Source organism: Vespula vulgaris, chromosome 2 (genome assembly GCF_905475345.1).
Source record: "Vespula vulgaris chromosome 2, iyVesVulg1.1, whole genome shotgun sequence".
NCBI classification, from domain to species: Eukaryota; Metazoa; Arthropoda; class Insecta; order Hymenoptera; family Vespidae; genus Vespula; species Vespula vulgaris.
The window spans coordinates 4,245,716-4,272,069 of NC_066587.1; the positions used below are offsets into that span (position 1 = coordinate 4,245,716).

The window sequence follows — 26,354 nt, forward strand, 5'->3', positions numbered from 1 at the left end:
CAAATTATTATTCATTGTATATATTTTCTTTTATACATTTTTCTTTGTATGACTCCGCATGTTTTTATTTACAATGGATCAAATAATAATGTGATAATAAAGCTTGTTATTAAACATATAAACGATATGAAAGACCACGATATATTCAATGACCTTCATACTGTTAGTGTAGTCGCGCAGACGTGAATTTCCGCAATGACGCGCGATTACGCGCGTACGATTAAGCAAAGGAAGTGTGCGATGCTTACGTGGTTATTTAGTAACGCGCTCGATACAAACGCTCTTTTGCTCATCTACGGGATACCCTAACCAATCGATATAAGAACGGTGTTATCGTTCATCGTTAAGAATTTATTTTTTGTAAATATCTCAAATAAATTACTCCGATCTTTATGTATTCTTTCTTTTCTATTGCAGATTTACGTATGATCTCAATAGATTTCAATCGGATAAGATAGATCGATTAATCAATTCGAAATAATATCAAATAAACGAAACGATCCAAAATCAGATTCATTAGAAAGTTCGGGGATATATGTACGCAAGACTTGGATACTATCATCTCAAATTGCAATCAATAGATAACCGTCGGGACGGCGCCAAAACTCATCTTTATTCTCCACTGTTATAGTCATGTTTGCTGTAAGAGACAATACAAAATGTCTTACATGCAATATATTGGCCAATATTTTCTTTGATAGAAATTACATTCGTATATATATTGATTTGTTTACAAAATTAAATAAATGTATTTATTTCTTGGCAATTTAATGAAAAAAAAAAGATTAACTCTTTAGATGTTGTATAATATCATGTCGACGATATCCGCTACGTTGCAGATAAAAAGTCAATAGTAATTGAAAATAAATGTTATCATTTATTTAAAAAGAATATATGAAAGCATTGACTAGTTCAAAAGTCTTCTTTTGTATAATATGCTTTAAAACATGGTTCGACATAAAGGAACACCTTACGTTTGATCGATTATATTAATTAATTCAAGTTCAAAATAAACCGTGTATACATATATTTTTTGTATAAGCGTTATTACGCGTCCGGAAATGCAGAGCGAGTTAATATGCTTATGGCATCTAAAAAGTTAATTACATTATTTTTTTAACATTTTATTCTCTTTCATTGATTTATTCAAAATCTTACAAGTTATTATAGTTAATAATTGGGATCTAAATTTTTAGAATTAATGGGATACGATGTTTAAAAATATATTTATTTTTTTAGATGATAATCCAAAGATTCGGCCGAATCATAAATTTCATCGAGATACGCATCGGCTAAGTATCATCGAAACATCGATCAGTAGCTGTCTAATATTTCACAGGACGATAATCATTGAGGGTCTACGCTTGACGTGATAAAGCATTCTACTGACCGATCGATAACTGAATGTTATTAAGCTTAGAGAAGATCGGCGCACCAAAAAATCAAAGTTACGTTAGGCCTTTCTCTCTCATGAAACTTTACTTAATTTATTAGACAATTTTACGATATTGATTTTGTGCATGCTTTATACGAATATGCTGCTTGATTTTCTTCGAAAGAGTATGCAATGAAGAAAATAAAAAGTTTCTAGGCAAATATCGTCAATTTTCTAGTTCATATAGTTCAGAAGAATTCACTCGAGGAATCTTAGAGCGTTCCCAGCATCCCATCGGATGCTACAGAGACAAGTTTAACGGAGGGTGAGAACAGAAAGAGAGAGAGAGAGAGGAGGAGAGAGAGAGAGAGAGAGAAAGAGAAAGAGAAAGAGAAAGAAACACAAGGGTCGACAGCACGAGGCTCCATAAAACAAAGGAGAAAAAACTATGTATAAAAGATCCTACGGACGAGCTCCCTTTTCTTTCCCTCTCGAGCCAGGATACGCAGAGACATATTAAAAGGGAAGACGAGGGAGGTACGATCGGATAAACTTTGTCAAGTGTTCTTTTTTAAGATAATGTTCGTACTTCCGAAGTAGTTATTCTCGACTGTTAAAAAAAAAAAAAATACTACCACGAATCATAAATATCAAATAGCATACCCTATATTATTACATATTTCTTCCTTACAAATAAATAATCTTCTTGATACTGGAATAACTATTTTGAAATAAAGAAGTTAACTCAAGAATCGTCGAGAATAGGTCCAATTATAAGATGAATTTTCTGTTCTCGATTAATCATATTTTTTGAAGGAAAAATCTCTTTTTTGCATATAGCCTATAATTTTTAAATAATCGAAGTTGAAACTGCTGGATTGTCTAGAAGCCGAAATGAAGAATTCCGTTATCGGAGAGGGTCTTCTGCGTCACTGTCGATGGCACGGGGATGATTTGGAGGGTGTGGATGGAAAGAGAGAAAGAGAGAGAGAGGGAGATAGGAAGAGAGAGAGAGAGAGAGAGAGAGCGAGAGAGAGAGAGAGAGAGAGGGAGAGAGAGAGGAAGAGAGATAGAGAGAGGAAGAGAGAAAGAGGGTAGAGAAAGAGGGTCGACGCCGACCCCGAGCCAGACGTCGACGCCGGCGCGGCGGCTGTCGTCTCTCGCGGGCGTAAGGTCGCTAGGGCAGGAGAGGGACGCGTGCAGTTGTCGCGAAACCTTCCGCGCGTTTCTGCGTCCTTTGGTGTATTCCTCGGTGCGTCCCGTGGTGTTGCGTCCCATGGAGCATCCAGTGAAGACCAGGACGTTAAAAAAATAAGGAATTCTTTAGGGATTTCGAATTGCAGATTCTCGTCGAGCAAAGGCTCTCTTCCTCTCTCATCTCGTCATGCGAAACGATCGTATTACGGTCAACGCCATGAAGCGGAAAGATATTTCGGTAAATGTTCGTATACCTACGATCGACATTGTCTCTTTCTTTCTTCTTCAATTTCTCTCTCTCTCTCTCTCTCTCTCTCTCTCTCTCTTTCTTCCTTTCTCTTTCTTTTTCAATTTCTTTTTTTTTCTCGTTTCTTTCAATTCTTCGAGTACGATCTTGCTCATTCACACGAATGTTGGACAAATCGAAGGAGAAAAGTTTTTCGTGAAGATACCGAAGCATCGATGGATCATCAGTGCTGTGTTATATTATCACTCCATTTTATCGAAATTTAGAATACGCGCGCGCTACTATCTCGTATATATGTAGCTTTCAGTGAAGATGGGCGGGCCGATGGGAATCCTAGTTATTTGTCTTACTTGGGAGGTCTGTGTTCGTGAGAAGGTTCCGCGTCTTATCTGTGTAGCTCGATGAGATCAAAAGTAATGTAAGTGAAGAAATTCGATAGGTGAGTAAGAGGAATCGTCGCTTTCGATCTAGAGAGCCAATGTATGATCTTTGTATTTTTAATGAGACGAGGAAGAAATAGATTAAATTTTTTTTAGCCTGGATATAAATATACGTTGAATTATTTTATTTTCTCCTTTCTTTTTTCTTACTTTTTTTTTTTTAATTGGCACGTAGATTTTTTTTCGTGATATCCTCGAAACTATGTCGCTCATTCTTGATCCTTCGAATCCTATTTTATATAAGTCTATAGCATCGAACTCACTGTATGTTAAATAACAGGTATATTATCTCCCTCTTTTCTCTCTCTCTCTCTCTCTCTCTTTTTCTTTGTCTCTCCTTTATATTTCTTAATAATTAATTTATTAATGTAATTAAATAGAATAATTATAATTCGATAAAAATATCTTATCGTGAAACTTAGAAATCTAAATACCTTTGAATGTAAAATACGAAATTACAGTTCGCTTAGCACGCCCATTTTTCTTAAACTAAGGATAAAGTATATTTTTGCGTGGGTGGTTTATAAATACAGGGAGATCACCCTGTGTATTGGTCCTGTTTTCTAGCTGACGTCTTACAAACTTTGTCGGTTATCGTGATCCACGAGATGACCCTCCACCTTTGGACGAGCAACGAGAGAAGACAAATCCGACGTAAGATATAATCGCGTGATATGTCACGATCGGGAAACTGATGTAAAACGATTGTACAACTCGAAGATTGCTTCGGTTATTCGACGATGAATCGGGAAAACGAAGAGGTGAGTTAGAAACGATCGCTTTCTTTGATATATTTTTTTTTACAGATTTCAATTCTATTAAAATGATTTCATTTACAAAATAAAAAATAATAATTGTTATTTTATTAATAAAATGTGTAGGTTTCTCAATTAATCGATAAGAATATTTTTCTTTCGATGAATTCTAATTTTATTAATAATTCAATTTAAAAAATAAAAGATTGAAGCTGTAAAAGAAGAAAATATATAAGGTTTTTCAATTAATCGATAAGAAACGACCGAATATAAAATTCGATCTCTTCGATCGTTAGCTCGAAGCTGTTCAGAAATAATGACTACTCGATGTATTTACCTTATAAGCATTATGTTATCCGTGTTCTCGATTATCTATGTCTTGTAGAACGAAATCGATCATATCGTAACAAGGTAGGTATTTTGCTAGTTATACCATTTTCCTTTCTATTTACAGCAGCAACCCGTTTCTCAAACGTTTTGCGGAGCATTGCAGAAGGAACCCAATTGCAAGTGTTTAGTACTTTCCGTGCTGATATATGGATGCCTTGCGGCAGTTACGTGGTGTAGGTGCGCTAATGTTACCAAGGTGCGTTTTAGAGAAGAACACTAGTCTTTGTTCTCTTTATTTTTTATAATTTTCTTATAAATAGATATATTATAATCTTAAAGGAACGTATTCGTAGGTTGTGATCAACTTTTCCAAGTACCTCATCAAAAGTACTAAGCACGTGTCTCCCTGTGACGATGGTTATATATACATTCCAGTATGTATATTTATACAACTATCGTATCTATTATGGTAATATGCATGATTAACTCGCATCTTTCCTTACCATAGGTTGCCTTTATGGGAATGCTTTATCTCGTGTACCTGGTGGAGTGTTACCATTCCCCGATTAGAATCGATCTGTCCCACGCGGAGAGCCAAGACTGTGTACTCTTGAAATTAAATCAACTGAGGCTAGCCCAACCGACGATCTGGTGGAAGGCCGTTTCCTATCATTATGTACGTAGGAAACGGCAAATCACCCGATATAGAAACGGAGACAATTATACGACGACTCAGGTAAAGGGGTAGCATGCAAACGAGAAAAAAGAACAGCCGCTTAAAAAAACCGTTTAACAACTTTAATCCGTTGTTACTATCTCGCCTAACCAACATTCGCTAAACGCGCGTCTCTTAAGAAGAGAGCAAACGATAACGTGTCGTTTAATTTGTCACGATAGGTTTATTACGAAAGGGTGAATACTCACGCAGCCACGTCCTTCTATTACTACGACTACTGTGGGGTGAAGGATATCAGCAAGGAATTGATACCCGATCCAAAAGTACCCATCACGAAGATCGCGCTGACCAAGGGCTTCGCCTTTTCAAACATGAGATCCGCCACGGAATTCGAGGAAGCCAGGTCAAGGTTCTTCGCTGAACAAGTACGTTAGTTCGTAGTCGATCGAAGGATATACTCGTGCCAAGAATTAATTATCTCGTACTTTCGTTTGGATAGGAATTGAGGGACGACTACATGGAGATGAGGGAGGGCTTGGAACTTGGATGTAATCTCAATCCCACAACTTTAGTCGCCGTCCTTGGTAAACCTTGGTTCACCAATCGTTACGTTTACTGGTGCCTTAGCGCTCTCCTACTTAGTTGGCCCTTGAGAGTAATCATAGAGTACAATACGCAATACGCCGACTATCAGGTAGACAGTTACGATGTCAAAAGATTTTTAGGAAGAAGCGATAAGATTTATCGATGTTTTTAGGTGACTAAGCTATTTGGAGTGAACTATGATACTCCGATCGGTGCCGAGCCAATACGTACTTCCACTAGTCAATTGAGTCAACCAGGATCCTACATGTTGGCACCGAGTTACAGCGAAGCACTCCTCATGGAACCAGCAGCTCGACCTAGCACAGAAAATCGACAGATCGAAGCAGAGCCCGGAACAGAGTCCGAGATCGATATGGGAATAGTTCCTAGTTATTCGGAGGCATTGCTTTACGAACGAGCTGAACTTGGATCGAACGTAGCCGGAACTTTTCCATCGATTCAACAAGAAAGAAAGGATCTCAGGGTGGAGATCGAACCGACGTGCCAATGTCTCTGTCACAAAATTTCCAACGACTTGGAGATCGTTCAGGAACAAAATCTGTCGGATCACGTGGAAGATCGACGCTCTACTTACGTAACTTTGGATCCTACGTGTATCGCTAGCAGTTCAATGTGCCAGAACGATATCTCAAACGAGCTCGAACTTGTATCTTGTTCGTGCGGTCAGCAAGGTTCTTATACGTGTCCCAGTGTTTTGGACAAAAATAATCTCGATGAGATTAATGTTAATAACGCTAGAACAATGGATAGGACCGACAAAGTTGTTCGTCCATCGCGAAGAGTGAAACGAGATATTTCCGAGCCGAACTTAAGATCGCGTTCAGAAGTAGGTCATGAAGGAGCATGTTCTTCCAAGATAAATTGTAGAAGTTTGGAGAATATTTTAGAAGAGGAAACGACTGATTCTCGAAATAATCTCTCGAAAGTCAAATTGGATGCACCTCGGGATACTTTCGAAACAGTGATCGATGAAGAAGTTTCGTCTGTAATAACGAACAAATCTATAGATAACAATGTGACTCGTGAGGCAAACAGTGCTGAATCGAAAGGTGCTATTCCAAAGAGATTTATAGAACAGGGCACATCGCGTTGCAGAGTGACCGTGAATCCAAGATCGGACGAAGTTCGTAGGCAGATACCAGTCTCGAGGACCTACTTCTGTTTGAAATCGATTCTCAAGCAAAACAAGCGTCGATACACTTTGATGACTACCGCACAGGAATTAGAGCACATCGAAGACTGGGAAACTGTAAGGTTGGACAGAAGTTTCGAGGAGCTTCGATATGATAGCTCGCATTTGGAACGTGGGAGAAGAAACAACGAGATTGGTGGATCTAACGAGGATAAGGTTCGCACGTGCTTGTCACGAGAGAACTTGAGTAATGCGTCGAGTTCACGAACGAAAGATAAAGGACACCTTCAGAATTCTATCTTCGGGAAAGAGAAATCATCACCTACGGAACAAAAATACGATTACTCAAGGTCAACTTTACGAATACCACTTTCTTTTTCATAACTTTCAAAAAATCAATCGAGGCTTTTTTTTATCATCAAATCTCTTCTATATCCGTCCTCTCTGATTTCTATTTCTGATGTTTCTATCTTTCACAGAACTCTCATCTTCGCTAGCCCGATCCAAGAAGTCTGTCCGGACGACCCGTTCGGTGGCAAGAACGTAGTACCAACGAGAAATCAAAGCTATCACGAGGAGACTTCTAACGTTCCTATGTTGGTTAAGCTTAGACGATCTTTTACCGAACGAGAAGGTATACATCGACGTCACAGAGACGTTCGTAAGATTCACAGGCGTCGTACTTTTGCTGTGGATGCCGATTATTCCTTCCCTTTGGTCGAACCTGAGAATTACGAGACGATGAATGGAAACATCTACGTGCCTGGTTATCGAAACGGCGTATCTTTCCCTCCTTACGACGGTTTCACGACCGATCGACGAACAACGTCGATAACACAACCGATCGTTTTAAAGAATGACTTTCGACCTTCGACCGAAGGAAGTCTCGTAGTCAAAGAACATTTTTCACTTGAAGATGACCATGAAAACGAAGCTAGTGGTTGGTCTGTCGAAAATAACTCTGTTTCACCTAACACACTGACGAGATCCTTAACAGAACGAAGAACCAATCCGAAAGAAGGTCGTAATTCAAATTTACGAAGAAGCTTCACTGATAGAGTAGACTCGATGAATTACAGATCGATGAACGGTAGACGTACCAACCTTAACATGGAAACCTCGTTGTAACAAGTCGATACGATTAGCTCCTTTTGTACTATGCGCGCTCTGTTCATAAGCTATATATATGTACACACACATACACATATATATAGTACGATTAAGGAGGAGGATGGGGCCTTCTTTAAACAGTAGAATATATAGTGACTAACGATTGTTCTTCAAGATCGTCGCGTTTTCTTCGAACGTTCGATTTTTAAGCAGAAATTACCATACAGATGCATGATAATATTTTGAGATGCTAAAGAAAAAGAAATGAAAAAAAGAAAAAAAAAGAGAACAAAAACAAAAACCAAAACTTATTCCGTCTTTTTAACGTGCTAATTTTGGAGATAACGTTATACGCTTTCGATTCGCAATGCAATTAGGAAATCTTATTGCTAGCTAGGAAGTGTCTTCGAATTCTGGGATAAAAATATTGACGAACTCGAGTAAAGATTTTTTTATATATAGACACAAATTCGTGGTACGCTGGTGCTGCTACTGCTGATGATGCTGTAAAGCCAAATGTATCATCGTAAATAACGCTATAAGTATGTAAGAGATGGTCATCGCATGTGCGTACGTTCCAATAGAGTGCTTTAAAACATAGCTAAGTATACAAACGTAAATTTGTCGAATGTCAATTATGCGCGCACAGTACCATAGTCATTGGCTTTATTGGCATTAAATTAGGAACAAAATGTATCGTGCATCATTGATGACATTAAGCACAATTAACGTAGTAGATTGATGACAATTACATTTAACTACCGTCCTACATCTTTGTTTATCGTTAGTACATATACGCGTAAAAAGGATCCCTTGAAAGTGTCCATTAACTTTTTTCATAATAACGTTTTTATTCTAAAGAAAAAATTATAATTTCGAAAGTCGTTTAAATACTTTTGTAAGGTACTGTATCTGTTATCCCATTTTAGATATCGATTATCGATAAAGTTAGTTCTTAAACACTTCACATCAAATTAACATCATAATCTCATCACCGTTATTTTCCCTGGTATATCCAATAAGAAATATATTACATTAATATTCAACGTTTATGTATCCATGAGTACACTTTCAAGGGAAAATATCTTCCATTTGACATTTAAATATTCTCGATTAATTCCATATTCTGTTGTTGAAAGAATAAACGTTCGTAACAATTGATTGAATGCGTGACGGGGAAAATTTTCGAAACGACACCATTGCGATTTAATTTAACAAAGAATCTAATATACGCGAGTCGTAAAATAAATTATTTTTTCTATCAATATAAATGATATATTCATCGTCAAAACATGTAAATCGCCGATGATAAAAAAAGAATTGCCAAATTATTAAATACATGTTAGGGCAGTAACATATGAAACGAAAGAAAGTGTTTTACACAGTATTCATTCGATATTCTTGCCGAATATAATATTTTTAGCTAATGGCGTATAACTTCGCACGAATATTTTAGTACCGACGAAGTTGAATGTCGATTTCTAAGTAATTGTCCCTTTGTACATGGATACAAATATTTTCGGCAATATCGTGCGACCACGGTGACCCTTTCTCATAATGTTATTTATCCAATACAAATGATCTCCAACTAATTTGTAACTTATCGCCGATGTAAGATCTATTGCTCGTTATTAGAGGAGTATTTTTTACGTAAGTATAATGGATATAAACCATTTGAGTTATTCCATTTGTACAAGCGTATATACGATCACAAAATGCTGGACAACGACCTTCTAAAACATTCGACGGTTCCGATTTTGTACAAACAAGCAAGAAAAAGATTCAAATCGGAATTGATAAGACGGTACAAATTTCGTTCGTTTTTCTCGAACGGACAATGCCATTTATAATTCCTAAATATTTTTATGTAAAAGACCAAACGTGCAAGTTTCCAAAATATTAACATCTAGTAATATATATATATATATATATACATGCAGGGAGTTCAAAATAAAGAGTTTAGGACTTAGAAAGTATATTTAACTCGTTAAACTTAGTATGCATTGTTTATTGAAAAAATTGTCAATTGCTAATTGTTTACTGAGCTTGAATGAGTACTATATATTTTCTAAGTCTACAACTTTTTTCTTTTAATATACCCTGTGTATATACGATTATAAATATATGTATAACGACGTCAAACTTACTAAAAAACAACAACAAAAAACAGAATTAGTCTCCTGCACATATATAGTCTTCTACAACGCATATAAGGTGATGAGAGTTTGGGGTGTTATTTGTAAACGATTTTACGCGCGCGTATGTTTCAAATTATGCATTCTTATAAACGTTTGCAATTACAAAGCTTATACGTATGTGTATTTCCGGATATAATTAAATAAAACGCGCAGTTAATATTAACATAATTTTAGGCTTAAGCTAATCTATTTGCGACAAGCCAACAATTATTGTATAGGTATATATGTATATATCATGTATACTATATATACATTATCATTTGCGTAAGTATTCGAAACATCTGTAACACAAAAATTTGACAGAAATTTTTTCTGTTTAAAAATATTTTAAATCGTTTTTGCAGAAGGACAAAAATTTAGATATCGTGTAATTATTTCGAATAATTTGTAAGCACAACATAGTTCATTCGAATACTTAAGTACGATAATGTGTATACATATATATTTATAATGTTTAAAAATGTGATATATAAACAATCCCGTACTAGTTTGGTGATACATAATTGAAAGAATGTAACGTCGCTTTTTAAATTGCGCACAATCACGGACGAAGTAGAAGATTATTCCCCGCCCGCCATAATTTTTAAGCAAAATCGATTTGAAGTAATCATGAAATAAGAGGGAAATGTACATCTGCAAAAAATGTACATCTTTTTCTTTTTTCTTTCTTGTAAGAACGATGCAAATATAATATAAAAACAGGATAAAACGTACAAACATGTGCGTTTTTCCTTATTATGCCTTTCGAATTGCTTACATTAAAATTTTATTGATAAAATGCGAGAGGTATCGAAGTCTACGATTCTATTAGTACCGTAATCAATTAATGACAAAACTCTATTTTTCTTATTGGCAATGAATACAAGTGATCTCATACATACATACATATACATCCATATACAAACATTTCCATATATACGTACATACATACATACACATATATATATGTACTGTATACATACACTATGCATATAATAATACATGACCCGTCAAATAGTAGCAGATAAAGCTTGAATGTAAGAAATACCCACGGCTAAGAACATAGAGGCAATATAGATTAGAATATGAGAAATAGAAATAGATATTGATTGGCATTCTTTTTGTAATATTTGATATTCGAAATCATACCGAATATCATACATATACGATTTTGTTTCACGAGGAAATTGATATTTAAGTCGAAGATTAAAGAGAGAAAAAAAAGAATTGGGATAATTTTTGTTTGTTACAGCTTATTTAATAGCAGACAATCTAATAACGTGTTTAACTGACGAGCGGGGAAGTTTCATTATTTAAAGAAAAAACAAATATTGTATTACCCATGCCGTCTTAAAAAGTGCTCTTCTAATCGAAAAACTGTTTTAGAGCAATGCTGATACGTGATAAATAGAAAAACGTTAGGGTGCAGAGTATATAAGCGTGCTTTTTTTTGAAAAATAATGCATCTGTAACTAACGTGATTCTGTCGCTATATAAAATATAGTAGTATTATTATATATAATGTTATTAATGATATACAGTGAATTATACTGGTGTAAAAACAAACTATGGTTATAATATAATAAACGTTGACATATTTAAAAGTTATAGCTCTGAATCTGTTTTTTAAGTATTACGAATTCAAGTACATATATGAATAAATAATAATGCACAAGCATGTTTTATATACTTATATTGTATTTCTCAAAAAAAAAGAACATGCAATAATTTGCGTAAAGCCATAAAATGTGGTGCTAATTAAGCGTACCGGAATTATATCCTTCTTGATTATACAAGTAATATACGATCTATATTAACACCCACAGACGCACACACAGTCGCACGGAAATGTAATACATTTAGACTGTGCATTGTGAAACTCTTCTGATACTTTTATTCTTTGTCCGTAATTCAAAATCATTTGAATGCAATTTTCATCAATAAGGTAACAAACATATTCATTGTTCTTGTGCTAATTTTTTTTTTTTTAAATAAAAAGTGTCCTTATATAACTATACAATAAACATCTATATCAATAAACGTCTAATGCCTGCAGATTAATGCCTTTGAGCTAAAGATTTCTTTCTTTTTTTTTTTAATTTCTGAATAATATATAGAGATTTGGGATTTCAGGTAGCTGTAGAGGGGCCACCGAAACATATAGAGAGGATAGATTTGAAATCCAAAATATTATTCTCAACATATCCAGAAAATATAAAAAACGGGGTTGAAAGTGGCAAAATTTACATATTATATCTGAATAATACATGCAGACAATACTAAATGTTTATTAATACAGATTTTTTTTTATAAGTTTTATTAACTTATAGTTCTCTTTTTTATATTCCTTTTTTTCCATTCAACATCACTGATTAGCCTGTAATAGGCGGATACGAATATTAATTTTTATATATAATATATATGTGTGGTATATGCATGTATATATATATGTGTATATATATATATACATACATACATACATGCATACATACATATATATACATATATATATATTTTAATATATGTATATATATATGTATATTATTTTTGCACAGTGAACACCTTGTCTTATGTGAGAAAAGACAGGATATAGGACATTTTATTTAGTTGGACTAGCAATATCAGCAGGCGATTATGACGAGCCAGTGCACAACAAATATACACTCAATAAATTCTTAATTTAACAATTACAACTAATCCTTTGTAAATCCTGGTCTAGTATAGTATACTCGATAGTAAAGTGTTTTACTTCGCCACAATGAATATGAATTATCGAATTTCAGAAGATATACTCCCTGTAATCAAAGAATTAAGAAGGAATTAATTTTATTAGGTAAATAGACTATTATTAATAATAATTTATGATAGATCATTACATTTACCTGTCCAGGATACTGATGACTTCCAGCATATACTTCTTCTTGAGAATCTCTCCTGTAGATCTTAATGATGAAAACATACCAATTTAATTATAAACATAGAAAGTTTGGAAATGGATAAAATGTTATAATATACTTACAGGTACTATTACACTTATAGGTGGTATGGTTGATTTGTATTCAACTCTATTATTTCCGTTTATTCCTCCACTTTCTAAATCATCTTGAGTTTCGTATTCATCTTCTTCATCTTCATCATCTTCCGATTCGCTAATGTGAACAGATACTTGATCTGTATCCGATTTAGACCATTCGAAATAAACTCCAAATCCAATATCATAGCCATCGGTGGCAAATTCCCAGAATAAACATGAACCATCTTCATGTGTTGGTACCCTCACAGTAACAGTTTCTCCATGGCCAACCTTTATAACAGCATCACCTGCTTCCTTTCTAATTGTTTCTTTAAATTCCTCCACACCTTTACGTGTCCACATTTCAGCAGGGGCAATTGGTGGCCAGTCTTCCTGTAACTCATCCGAATCTTCATCTTGTAAAAGCGCAGGTTCATTTTCTGTTATGGGTTCCTTTTCAGTATTTTTATTTGTGTTATCCAATTCATTTGATTCTTCCGTTTTTTGATCTTCTATGACTAATTGATTTTGATGTAATTGTTGCATATATTGATGATAATGCTGTTCTTGTAATTGTCTAATCAAAACAGCCTGTTGCTCTGGATTTCCAGGATATTGTTGTTCAGCATATACTTTAAATTGATAATATGTTTGTCGATTGAGCGCATCTTGTATTTGTCTTTTTTGTAATTCCAATTTTAATCTTTCCTCTTCTTCTCTTTTTTTTGTTTCAGCTAATTCTGCCAATCTTTTTTCTTCTTCTATCTGTTTAATTTTTTCTTCTTGCTTCAAACGCTTTTTTTCTTCTATATCTCTCTTTTGTGCTTCTACTACTGTCTTAAATAATGGACACAATTTATCTAGTAAAACTATAAATCCTTCCATTGCTTGTTCCTTAGATATATCTCCTAAATTTTGCCATGCCAGACGTCTATCTCTACCAATTACATCTAAAACTCCTAATGGTGGGGCATTTTCAGCAGTACATTTTCCATGCATTACCTGCTGTGTAAATGCAACCAACTTTAATTTATCCTCATACGAAAGGTGAACAGCTTTACCTTCTTTCTCTGAGAAGGAAATAATAAAATATTAATGAATACATTAAAGATTTATTTATAGAGATTTGCATGTGGGAAACAATAGAAAAATCGTTAATTTTATTGATTGGAATACAATGAATTTTCTTATATCTTTTTCTTGAGTTCTTTTCTAATTATAAACAATGTAATAACAAAAAAAAAACAAGATAATGACAACGATGAGTTATCAAGTAGACTCGTATACCTTTATAGAAATTGAGTGCAATTTTATAGAGTTCCCGTGTTTCGAAACCCCATAAATGTGGTTCATAAATCTCTCCAGTTTTGGTATCATCATCGTTCTTGTTCGAATCACTTTCTAAAACACTTAATTTTTCGATATCTTTCTCTAGTACGGAAACAGTCTCATCGGTCGCCGCCATTTGTAACTCAATGACACGTCAATGAACAATGCTGCCATTACAATTCTAACCTCATTGAAAATATAATCGGGATTTTTACCATACGTGTTTTTACTACGAGAACTTATCGATACACAAGTATAAATTACAATGATTTAATTATCAAAATTATAAAACATATAAAGCGCAAAATACAATTTACAATGAAATATAATCATACGTATTATAAGTGGCGCATATTTAAACCATACCAGATATGTTATCGGCAAATGACGTACTATCTTATTTTTAACCAATTGCATTCATTTCACTAGATCGGTACTTTTAACAAACACGAATGTTTTTCGAAGAAAATATAAATAATCGTTATTCCTTTTTAATTATCTTGTACGAAAAATTCGAGATATAACGAAAAACAATTTGAATAAAAGAAAACAGAATCAGTAAAAAGCGCACTTTATATGGACCGTAATGATTGGCTGAATATACGTGACGCTGCGTATAGATTAGTAGACAATATTCTCGACAGAGGGCATTGGCGAGGAGTTGCGATAGTAGCTCCCTCACAGAAATGTTTTCCTTTCCGAACACAGTTCAGTCTGGAGTGTCCAACGGAGTGGGGGTTGCGGATAGCGGAGAGCGGACGCAGCGCAGACAAATGCGAGGGCCAGGCTGGCCATCAGGTAAAGGTCGTGTGGGAGTGGAAAGAAGTAGAACCAGCAGCGAAAAGCAGTGCGGAGTCGAATCGGAGCGTGCGCGCGCGTTAAATCGTACACTTTTCGGAGTACTCTCTCCTTCGACATGGCAGAAGCTTACCGTTACACGCGTGACCTTACTACAAACATCTTTCAACGATTTTTTCTCTTGGCGTGAAAAAAGTGCCTTCTCGTATGGTTAAGTGTTACAAGCGTTACACGGACGGTGGATGGAAGAGAGCATCATCGTTGATTTGGGATCGAGACCGAAGAGATTTTTCTCTGAAGGACGATCAGACCCAACGTAGTCGGTCTTGCAAGGTTAGGTGAGTTGTTTTTCTTTTTTTCCCCTTTTCTTTTTATTTCTATCGTTCCTTTTTTATCACTTTCTCTCTGAGATTCATTGTGAGATCGTGCGAGAGAGACAGAGAGAAAAAGAGATAGATAGATAGATAGAAAGGAGAGTCGGAATTATTTGCCACGAACGATAATTAAATATCTATCTTTTTTAATTTTTCAAATCTAATCTCTTGTTTATTTTTGAATAGTTATAAGACTATAGATATGTTTATATCAGTCTTTCTTTATCTCTATCTTCCTCTCCCTTCCATCGTTTTTATCTATTCTACATATACTATATCTATTATCGCGTGTATGTCATTCTGAGAATAATTCGCACGTTTCGACATTGAGCAAAAGTGCTCTCGGAAAAATTATTTCTCGAGAAAATCAAATATTATTATCGAATCGAGAATAGATCAGACTCTTTATCGCATAATTTATTAAGCTTTCGCTCATTAAGATCTTTACCGATGTTAATGGAATATATTTGTATTAATATTCTCAAGTGTATAAATTATAAACGGCCATTAATATACAAACCAATGCTACTTATTACGAGAAAATATTGAAAAAAAAATTAATTATTGTCATATATTTATATTTTCATTTTTCGCTTCTTAACGTTGCTTTTGCAATACGAATGAGTACGTAGGATCGATTAATCACTCTTTTAATTGAAATTACCTATTCGTTTATCTCTATATATGACAGTGTCCCGATTTTGTTGGCATAACATATCGACGAATTAAGGTCAGGTCTCTTCTTGCCGGATCTATGTAAACTCTATATATTAGTAAGAGTATCGCCAACGTCATTATCAGAATTTCATTGTGATCAACTAACTAACATTATATAACTTGAATTGTATTGTACCATATAACCTATATCATATATATATATATATATATATATATATATATACACGTATATGTATATATGTACATATACGCACGTGTATAAGTACATAATACTGAGTATATTTGTATGTACATATACGTATGTGTGTTTATATATATATTTATATATGCTGTGTATACTTTATAATATGATACTAAGATACAATAATTTACTTAATACCAAGTCACACGTTACTTCTACCTATATTGATACAAGATATTATACTAATTTGAATTATCGCATAATCATTGATAAATCCACCCAAAACTTGAAATATCAGGACAAGTAGTCAGGTTCCTCGTTTAAATGAATTAAAAGTACGGATGTATTTAAAACAACTTCCACGATTATTATATCCTCATAACGTTTGTTATAATAACGAGCGCACGGAGTGTACGTATCGCTTCGTTAAGCGCATCGTTAAAATCTTAATCTCTTGCGACTTTAGAAACAAAAGTAAAAAAAAAAAAGGAGAAAGAAAAGAAAATATAATGAAAAAATAAAACGAAACAGAGAAATAACGGATAGTAGTCGGTTCTGTTGTTCTCCGACTTCTCTAGATAATAATCGCGCTAGAAGATAACCACTACTAATTTGTCATCCGTAGTAATTTTCTACGTAAATTGGCGACAGTTAAACGGAAATTGGTCGAGCGTGTTTTTTCATTTTCATCCAGAAATTCTCTATTTCTCTTTTTCTCTTTCTCTCTCTTTGCTCATGTTTTTTCATTTTATTTTTTTATCATCTTTTAATTCATTAAATAATACAATATTCATCTGCGAAGGGTATAACAAAAAATTAATTCTTGAAATTATAACTAACCAATGGAGACAGCATACAAGTGCTAATCCCCTGTTGATTCCACAAGAAGCCGTCTCGGTCAAAAATATCCTATTACGTGGTACTATGTTAGGCTAAGTTAGATGCTCAGTGGAAAAGAGAAAGATAGAAAGACAGAAAGAGAGAAAGAGAGGAGAGAGAGAGAGAGAGAGAGAGAGAGAGAGAGAGAGAGAGAAGAAGAAGAAGAGTTCACGTTAGAACTAGAATAACTTCGAATAGAAGTCTTTCAAGCGTTTCTGGCGGACTCTATGTCTGAATTATAAATCCCCACGAGGTCGTAAAACAAATGATTACTGGCGGATGTAACGCAATACTGTTGCGGCCGCGCAGCCTCCCTGGTCTCTCTCTTCGTCTCCCACTTCGTTAGATCGCTCACAAATCGTCTGGATATTCTCACGTTTGAACGATACCTATATATTAGTACGTTCGCGTGCCGAGTGTCGTGAGACGCGAAAAAAAGAGGAAAAAAAAAAACAGATTCATAAAAAGAAATATATGTGTCTGGTTTGTGTGAAAATTTATACGAGATAAGTTTCGTAATTCATTAATCCGACATATTTTTTTATCAGAGACATCGTGAGAAACGATATCTTAGGATAATATATTATATAAGATACGAACGTACACATATAACTCATGGATATTTATTCGATTAAAATGTTACTATAATTTATTTGTCGATTTTACGAGTACACTCTTCGGTAAGAAAAAAGTAAGATTTTTATAAACATTATTTCAGGGATGAGCGTGAAAATGCGATAACTTTTGTGGGGCATCCGATACAAACATCATGATATGAAACTTATTTGTTTCATGATGGAATACCGTAAGTTCGAAGATTTAAGTTTATATTTGATATAGAATTTAAATTATTCTTATAATAAGATGATATTATACATTTCAATGTGATTGGTCCTACCTGAAGCATGAATGAATAATAATTTTTTGTTTTGCTTCCTCCTTCGTTTAACTTTTATCCAGCATTATTTATTTGATTTAATATTAAGGTAAAATTTAGATCGAAATGTCCTGTGTGCGTGCGTGCGTGTGTGTGTAGTATCAGTAGAGAAATATGCGTAGTAGTAATTTTTTCGAGAGATAATATGGTTTTTATTCGCATATGTATATACGTGATGAATCTTTCTCTCTCTTTCTCTCTTTTCTCTCTTTCCCCTTTTTTCTTTTCTTTTTTGTTTTAGTCAGAGTGTTTTGATAACGAATATTTTGTTTATTAGAGTGTGTATAGGATTTTATCGTTGGCAGGAATTTAATCTTAAGTAAAGTATACAATACACGCTTTTGTAAATTTATTGCAATATATCCGATAACGTGTAATACTATTCATGTTTTATCGTTTATAACTGAGCATGATTCATATGCCTAATTGTGGTTTTTTCTTCTATGATTTATGTTTCGTAAAATCCAAAGATACACACACACACACATATATATATATATATATATATATATATATATATATAAGAATCTTTTCTTAATAATGTATCTACTTATAATGCTTACATATATACTTTTATTGATTTATAACGTTTTTGAGATCTTTTTTGATAGCTTTTAATTCTTACGATTATTTGTTTATTTGATATTAATCATCTGTACTCTCTCATTGATTCGTTGACACTTTCACCACATTAAATATTTTATAGATAGATATAGATATACGATTATATGTAAGTAGTTTAATTTTTTATAGTCTTAATTTTTTGCTTACGAAACATCGTTTACATGTTATTAGAGTAATCAAGATTCGAAGCTAATTTACTGTCTTTTTTTCTTGATTTATTTTCAGCGATTGGATATCGAGCTTTTGATTGTTCTCAAAGAACAATAGTTAATAGAATAGAATCCTTATGATCTAAAAGAGCATTTCGATTTGTGGATCCACCTCGACGTTATCCTTTTTTTTTCTTTTTTCCTTCTTTAAACGAGCGAGAAAACTCTTGTCGACTTTTACGATCGAAGAAAAGATGATGGAGGCAGGCACTTTCACCGTGTCACTCTCAACCAGAAATAAATGTCTTTAGACGTATCCATCAGCTTCCAATTTCAAAGCAGCCTCGTAGGAAGGTAGATCTTTGTCATCTTTCGGATTTTCTTCCTTCTTCGGTTGACTTGTTTCCGAATTTATAGTAGAACTGTCTTCGTTCATCGTCGACTCGTTCGTTGGAACTTCCGTGGTATCCTTTTTCTCGCTGGAGAATGGCAGACTTTGCGGATCGAAAATGAGACTCTCGTAAGCAGGAGGTGGGCCTGGTGTCAACGGACAAGGAAGAGCAGCTTGGGTTCCATCTTCCGGGTTCGTCATTGTTACTCGCTCCGGGCACTGGCACGTACAGGGAATTAACAAATTTTAAATGAGCTTAGAGTTCTGCCTTTGGCAAAAGTAAGTATTTCTAGAGAGGCTCTGCGTGTGACTTGGACGTGGGAGAGTTTTCTGAAGAGAAGTTTGACGAAGAAGAAAAAAGAATGTTTTTATTTGTTTTCTTTCTTTCTTTCTTCTTTTTTTCTTTTATCTAAAGAATTTCCACGAACGATGTATCTAATCCGAAACGTATATGTCGATTTATATCATTTTAAGTTTAATCACTTGAAATCTGAATGTAATAGATGCAATCAGTATATCTCTACATTTTATTTTTATTGTATCTCACGTTAGTTTGTTTCTTTGTTTTTAATTTTATATCCGTTAGATAATTATCAGAGTCTCTCTAGAAGTAATTGGGTCGTATTTTAGATTTCACCGTGATATGAGAATCCATAGTGAATACTTCGAGACTATGGACATCGGGCTCGGGTCTCCAATAATGAGAATATTCCTGAGGTCGATACTTTTTCATATTTTTATGACAGCAATAACATATTACTATCAGTACCATGATCACTCCGCTAAGCATAGCTCTGAAAAACAGTTCACTTTATTAATCATTCATTCTCGATACAGCTATAATTCAAAACAATACTTACCCTCCGAGTAAAATGTTTACGTGACCGTGCAAGTCAGTTTCGAAGTGACCGTTCTTCTCTGTACTACCACTGTTCGATGAAATATTGTATCCCAAAATATTCGAACGATCCGATTCGATCGACGTTTTGCTTTCGTCGCCACCGTTAACTATGTTGTTCGAGTGATTTTGGGCCATCTGCACCGCGGCCAACACAGCTAATCCTCTCATCGCTTTTCGTTTACATTTATTCAGTCTTCCAAATGTACGGTAAATTTTCTTTCGATAAATTTCGATTATACCATCACAGTGACTAAACACTAAAGGCACGAATCAGACTTATCTTGACGCAATACTTTGACATACTTTCTTTTGAACCATTTCATTCCTTGCGATCTCACGATAATTTCTTCTTCGTATCTTCCAAAGTAAGAATCTTCGTTCGTCTTTCAAGTCCTCGTAAGTTATTGTCCACTGCAGTTCTCATCGGTTTCTTGGAGACATTTAACGTAGGACAATGAGAGAATCCACGAATCGTGATATCGTGGTTCGTCCTCTTCTTCGTCATCTTTTGATTTTAATAAAATATGATTTATTTTAGACTTCTCAGTACATCTGAAAATAACATTGAAAGTTTTAAAAATATACGAGTCTCTACCATGAATATAAAAGCGATTTTGAAAATACTTGAGATCTTTGTTTTTAACGGAATTGTCAAAAGTTTTGGCGGGTGAAAAATGATGTTATGTATATGAAAATGCGTCGTTTACATATTTAAAACGATGGAAATATTCGTTTTTCGCTGCAATGAAATATAGCGTCGATAAGTAATATCTGGTATAACGTGCCAAGTTTAGACTTTTTGATTTATAATATCTATATCCATGAAAGTGCTCGATGTAATCCGTCGCTTATTCCTATCACGTATATGTTGTAGATGCAGTACAAAGGCAGGATTTTGGATGAAGAAGTTCATTGATACGTCAAATACAGTAAGTTCGTAGATATATCGTTTACAATTCTCGAAACAAAATTTTTCTTCGTTAGCTTGATTAAATAAATTTATCGTTGCGATATATTTGTTTTTATTCAAAATTCGTTCTCCCGGATAAAAATCGATTAAACGAAAATTCTCGTGCGTTATTCAAGATGAACGCTTGCTTCGTCCGCCAAAAGAATTATTTAAAACCTTTTTCGAACTCATGCGTAAAAATTCATTCGTGCGACGATCGAGTGTTAAGATACTCGTGGTCGAATGCCAAAAAAAACTAAATAATAGAAGCTCACATTTTTAATTTCGACTACACACTTTCGTGTTATTTGCTCTGTTATCTTTTCTTTTTTAGTTTTTTTTTTAATTTTTCTATTTTTTTTTTTTTAACAGGAAAGATACACCAATGAAATTTTATGCGTGTTTACAGGCTTATCTATCTTTTAAATATAGACAAGACGTATGAAAAGATACAGTTTTGTTGTATCATAATAATTTACATACATGTAAATATTATCGCAATTTATTAGGATGTTAACAAATTCAAAATAATTTTTTTTGAATTTATTAAGCAATAACTTTGATTTACATACATATTATTTGTATGTTAAAACGTGTAGTTGACATATACGAATAGTTGATTACAACCTTCACCTTAGTACGATACTTGAAATAATCATTATCTTCTGGTAGTTGCAAGAGAAATTTATTGCGCTTTACACTTATCAGTGTATGCCATTGATTAATTATGTTGATTAATTTACTTATAAAAAAAACAGCGATTTTATGCGAATGGAAAGAGACGTAACTCGAGCAATCGCACAATGATAACTGATAAATTCAGAGATAAATTCAGAGAGTAAAGAAAAATGGAACGCGAGAGAATTGTAACATCGGCAAATATCGGTCGATTAAAAAGGCCTCTTCGAGAATCGAATTTATCTACTACCGTCTACCACATTGACCTTGCTTTACATCGACGAGTTGGCTGACTCTTTTGTATAGTCATAGCATTCTATCAGCACGATTGCATAAAAATTTTGTGCAGTCTTACTTGATAGACGATAAGTGATATTTTTTGTTATTTAGAATGGACGTTGAAAATCGACAAAGAAAACATGGTGAAAGCTGAAATTGAAATTGAAATTACAATTGAACTCGTTGAAGAAACATTCGACATTTTTCCGATGAAAATTTTCTCGAGAAATCGCATCAATATTTTTACAATAAATTTATGTGAAACATCTGCTTTGTATCATCATCATCATTATTATTTTTTTTTCTTTCTTTAAAGGATTGCAGTTTCAAAGGTTCGTCATTAATTTCGAAAAAAAAAAGGGAAAAGAAAGTCGCACGAGTGTGAATTGTCAGTGTTTAAAGCATTGTTCGACTTATCCAGACCCACTTTAACGTGCGATAGGCGCGAGAAAATTACAGAACCGTGGGGAGGACCTTTAGAAATCACGACTTCGCACTTCAACGTGGACGGGCAAAAGCACAATATAAAGCCCGATCGACGTATACCTACTTACAAACGTTTTACGAGAAGAATGCTGTTATCTTTCGTTGGAAAAAAATTCAGGGCGAAACTTGCGAGAATTCAAAGGGGATGAGTGGACATGATCTATCATCATGATCTTTCAGAAAGTCGATGAATAGATTTTTAACATCTATCTTGTTTTTTCTTTTTTTCTTTTTTTTTTATATATTTAAGTTCGATCAATTGATAAGATTAACTTCGATCAATTGATAACATTCTATCTTAAGTACATTATTGAAGCTAATATATGAATTTGTTGTAATCTTCGTAAATGAATATCTTACAAATATCAATATATGATAATATCAATATATGATGATAATATATATATATATATAGATAATAAAACACAATTCTTATATTTCGAAAGAATATACTGTTTGGCTTAGCCAGGCGAATTTATTAAATAATAGACTCGTCGATATTATGAAAAGAAAGAAAAAGAAAATAAAATTGCACCGAAATAAAAATATATACGATAGTTATAAAATAATTACACGAGTAAAGAAAAAGTCTAGTTGAACGATCGAAGCCGTGTACGATGGTAGCAGTAAGGATAATAGCGAATTGCGCGCGCGCTCTTTTTCTCTTTGTTCCTCTCTCCCTTTCTTTCTTAGATTACGATTATACCGAGTAAGAAGGCGAAATTGTAAAGTAGTACAAGCATAAGACGTTGCGTGATGAATATTAGGAACGTAGAAAAGGACATAAATGAAAACGTTTACGTTACTTTTGAGAAATATGAAGGAAAATGGGGAAGTAAAAGAGAAAAAGAAACGAGAGAATATTCAGATGTAAATCCAGATCATTTATTATGTTTTTTTGACGATTTATTATCAAGAGAGAGAGAGAAAGAGAGAGAGAAAGAGAGAGAGAGAGAGAGAGTGGGAGGGGGAGAGATAGAAAAAGACAGTTTCCACGTGCTTGCGCTGTTGATAGAACTGCAGCATTCGAGATTTCTCTCATTGCGAAGATAGGCTCCACAGGTGTTCTCGATAACACGGTCTCTCGATACTACACAGTATTCTCGGTACGAAAGATACGATACTTAGAAATATTCAAATACGAATTCTCGTTACGAACGTATGTCAGGATAAAGGAAGAAACGAAGTGTTCTCAAACGAAATCGATTTTCGTGCGTGAGTGTATGTGTTACTCGCAGACGTATATGTATACGTGTATGTGTATGTATATGTGAAGAACAAGGCCTAAATCCATCGCAGGAGTATGGAAATTGGATCACACGAAAGTAGGCGCGTTCACTTACCCGCCAAGCCTGTTTGCATCCTGATAAAATCACTTCGATCGGATCACCAGCGTTGTCCTCGTCATCCGACCTCGTCGTTCTCGTCTTCGTCGAGTCTCGACATTAAACGATCACCCCTAATCACGAAGGTTCGTCGATACTTCCATCAAAAAATTCATCCTTTTTCAAACGAATTTTTGTTACTTTTTTTTTTATTCTTTAAATGCCACCAAGAGAGAAAGGTAAGAAAAAATTAAAAAAAAATATATATATATAAAACGCAAATTCAACTGTAACTGTTCTATTATATACGAGAATCGAAAATCAAAGATTATAATCTTTTCGTTGAATCGATCGATAAAATCGTTCACTTTTAGAAACGAGTTTTCGAGAGATCGATCGATGTATTTCAAATCGAGTTTCTTGCGATCCAGAATAAAGAAGGGAAAGCTTTCGGAGGACCTTTTCTTTTCACCCCCTCTCGATCCGTTCTCAATACAGTTTCGTTCGAGACTAGTACCTAGCGAGTCGACCGTTCGTCGGACTCCCCGTTGCTTGGCTACGCCAGGACGGTTGCGGCGCCGCGACGCGTCGCGACGCACGCGATTTAGCTACACCCTCGTGCCTAGTATCTAGACGCTCCTAACGTCATCCAACGAAATCAACGAGTAATCGGTACCCTTTTTATTTTTTTTTGATCTTTCTGAACGATCGATCAAGATTTAATCTCGAAATATACTTACGTACGTATTATTTTGGTAAAAATAGAATCGTTAAAGTTAAAAAAGTATTTAAGATAATGTTTCGATTTAAAAATAATTATTACTTTAAATTAATGTGGAATTATTGAACTCCTTGAAAGGGAACAGCATTGAGTTTACCACGTCTTTTATCGACTTGGTTCAACGGGGCACTTATTGTCAGTCGACGTCTATCGATCGATGATCTCGTTCCACTTTTAAGAAGCGCAAGCGGAGCTTCTAATCGTCATACCGAGGAATGCCGTGGTATAAGATTGTACATAGTGTATTTCTAGTCGTTAAAATGCTCTTTCTACGCCGTTCTCCGTTCATCAAGGCATACGTTTATAGGTATAATATAATTTTTATATATTTTTCTCTTGGAAAATAAAAATCTTCTAGTTTGCAGTCATATTAATATATATTAATCTTGTATTTATACAGGCACACATATATATGTATATTATAACAAATAATCTATATATATATATATATATCTTAAATATAGTTGCATAAAAAATTTCATCATCTACTTATCTTCTTTTCTCTTTTCTTTTTTTCCTTTTTTTTCTTTTCTAGCATCGAAACCAGTAACAGTGAGGTGCAGACGTAAGAGAGTTTAAAAGTGTTATATTTGATGATTTTATTAAATAAATAACGAGTAATGATTCTCAAAGGTCATACTGATCATTTCGATGACCCTTTTGTACATAACTCAATTGAAATAGGACACCCTGTATGATAGAAGCACGGAACGAAATTAACAGCAGTCCCATTGATTTTGTTTGCAGATTAGCGAGAATGGGGGGTAGCCTGCCGAGCGGATGGATGAGGAGGATTCTCCTCTTCCTCGTTTTGATAACCGGCGTACTTCTTATTGCCATGTACGCGCATGCACCGCCACTTGCCTCGTTGCAGCCCTTCACGACACGTCGGTGAGTTAAAACTCTAAATAGCCATGGTCGATATTACCCATTTGTAGTAGTAAGTACTTACATACATGTGTATGACATGTACTTAATACATGAAGAAGAGACAAGTTTAAATGTTGGAATGACAACGTTCAATGTCAATGCCGTATGTGAAAACGTCGATAGCTTTACATTCGCGATTACGAAAAGTTTGTCAAACGTTGATGATAAACATATAGAAGATCTGTAGATTATCTCATCGATACCAAGTACCGTTTTATGACATTTACGAGCCTGTTAAAAGGTCGTAACTTCATCTTTAAGTTTTCCGATATGCCATCGAGAGAAGGAATGTCTCGTTTAAAAAAAAAGATTTAGATAAATGTAAAAGTCACTCGGGCATCTTCTTTTCCTTTCTCTTTTCTTTTTTTTTTCTTTCTTTTTCTCGTTGGTGTTCCTAATCGTTATTATTTCGCTCTTTATTTTTAATTCTGTTTTTCTATTTTCTTTTTTCTTTCTTTCTTTTTCCTTTAAAGCCTGATATACGTACGTAGTTAAATGTAATCATTCATTCAGAATATCGCACGTTATTATACGCTTTTAACTTTTTTTACAATATTTATTTTTTGTTGCACTCGTATCTTAACATACACAGATTGGAAGAGTTCGAACAGGGCTTGGTAACCTTCT

At 34.3% G+C, this 26,354-nt stretch overlaps 4 protein-coding genes across 17 annotated transcripts in view; 2 read left to right on the forward strand and 2 right to left on the reverse strand.

The window, feature by feature from the left end:
• Positions 1-2,508: 2,508 nt before the first annotated feature.
• LOC127061786 (uncharacterized) lies at positions 2,509-11,653 on the forward strand. Of its 4 annotated transcripts, none has more exons than XM_050989127.1 (9): positions 2,509-2,810; positions 3,827-4,020; positions 4,472-4,600; positions 4,698-4,778; positions 4,853-5,080; positions 5,242-5,445; positions 5,520-5,714; positions 5,778-7,108; positions 7,238-11,653. In XM_050989127.1, exons 2-9 carry the CDS (start codon positions 4,000-4,002, stop codon positions 7,884-7,886), a joined length of 2,838 nt encoding a protein of 945 aa, XP_050845084.1. In that variant the 5' UTR covers positions 2,509-2,810; positions 3,827-3,999; the 3' UTR covers positions 7,887-11,653. The 4 variants fall into 4 exon arrangements, with proteins under 4 accessions (XP_050845084.1, XP_050845082.1, XP_050845081.1 ...); XM_050989125.1 differs by having other exon boundaries at positions 2,510-2,816; positions 4,469-4,600; XM_050989124.1 differs by having other exon boundaries at positions 2,510-2,810; positions 4,469-4,600.
• Positions 11,654-11,721: 68 nt separating this feature from the next.
• On the reverse strand, positions 11,722-14,985 carry LOC127061789 (Golgi resident protein GCP60). 3 transcript variants are annotated; one of them, XM_050989141.1, is made up of 5 exons: positions 14,754-14,985; positions 14,346-14,568; positions 13,065-14,128; positions 12,922-12,987; positions 11,722-12,840 (listed from the first exon to the last, which is right to left on the reverse strand). In XM_050989141.1, exons 2-5 carry the CDS (start codon positions 14,521-14,523, stop codon positions 12,739-12,741), a joined length of 1,410 nt encoding a protein of 469 aa, XP_050845098.1. In that variant the 5' UTR covers positions 14,524-14,568; positions 14,754-14,985; the 3' UTR covers positions 11,722-12,738. The 3 variants fall into 3 exon arrangements, with proteins under 3 accessions (XP_050845098.1, XP_050845097.1, XP_050845099.1); XM_050989140.1 differs by having other exon boundaries at positions 14,346-14,985; XM_050989142.1 differs by having other exon boundaries at positions 12,928-12,987; positions 14,346-14,984.
• Positions 14,986-15,100: 115 nt separating this feature from the next.
• The window catches only part of LOC127061787 (probable beta-hexosaminidase fdl), a 17,726-nt gene continuing 6,472 nt past the window's right edge, over positions 15,101-26,354 (forward strand). Inside the window, exons 1-5 of one of the 9 annotated variants that reach the window (XM_050989131.1) lie at positions 15,464-15,523; positions 18,016-18,102; positions 21,174-21,228; positions 25,545-25,688; positions 26,320-26,354. The exon at positions 26,320-26,354 is cut by the window's right edge and continues 97 nt beyond it. In XM_050989131.1, coding sequence (XP_050845088.1) covers positions 25,555-25,688; positions 26,320-26,354 — 169 coding nt within the window. In that variant the 5' untranslated portion in view covers positions 15,464-15,523; positions 18,016-18,102; positions 21,174-21,228; positions 25,545-25,554. Of the gene's footprint in view, positions 15,524-18,015; positions 18,103-21,173; positions 21,229-24,875; positions 25,105-25,544; positions 25,689-26,319 lie in introns of those variants that run through there. The other 8 variants (XM_050989132.1, XM_050989136.1, XM_050989134.1 and 5 more) reach the window with 8 other exon arrangements.
• On the reverse strand, positions 17,905-24,513 carry LOC127061790 (uncharacterized). Its single transcript, XM_050989144.1, has 4 exons — positions 24,035-24,513; positions 20,259-20,851; positions 20,036-20,192; positions 17,905-19,617 (listed from the first exon to the last, which is right to left on the reverse strand). Exons 2-4 carry the CDS (start codon positions 20,465-20,467, stop codon positions 19,315-19,317), a joined length of 669 nt encoding a protein of 222 aa, XP_050845101.1. The 5' UTR covers positions 20,468-20,851; positions 24,035-24,513; the 3' UTR covers positions 17,905-19,314.

Bases quoted from the DNA above. Each gene is read 5' to 3' on its own strand.
- LOC127061789 (XM_050989141.1), bottom strand. From the start codon at position 14,523: ATGGCGGCGACCGATGAGACTGTTTCCGTACTAGAGAAAGATATCGAA. The intron at 12,988-13,064 runs GTAAGTATATTA...TTCATCATTAAG, and splicing joins CTATAAGTGTAATAGTACCT to ATCTACAGGAGAGATTCTCA. The intron at 12,841-12,921 runs GTAATGATCTAT...CTTTGATTACAG, and splicing joins AGTATCCTGGACAGGTAAAT to GGAGTATATCTTCTGAAATT.
- LOC127061786 (XM_050989125.1), top strand. From the start codon at position 4,000: ATGAATCGGGAAAACGAAGAG. The intron at 5,081-5,241 runs GTAAAGGGGTAG...TTGTCACGATAG, and splicing joins ACAATTATACGACGACTCAG to GTTTATTACGAAAGGGTGAA. The intron at 5,446-5,519 runs GTACGTTAGTTC...TCGTTTGGATAG, and splicing joins CAAGGTTCTTCGCTGAACAA to GAATTGAGGGACGACTACAT.
- LOC127061790 (XM_050989144.1), bottom strand. From the start codon at position 20,467: ATGAGAGGATTAGCTGTGTTGGCCGCGGTGCAGATGGCCCAAAATCAC. The intron at 20,193-20,258 runs GTAAGTATTGTT...ACTGTTTTTCAG, and splicing joins GTAAACATTTTACTCGGAGG to AGCTATGCTTAGCGGAGTGA. The intron at 19,618-20,035 runs GTGAAATCTAAA...TGTACGTGCCAG, and splicing joins CTATGGATTCTCATATCACG to TGCCCGGAGCGAGTAACAAT.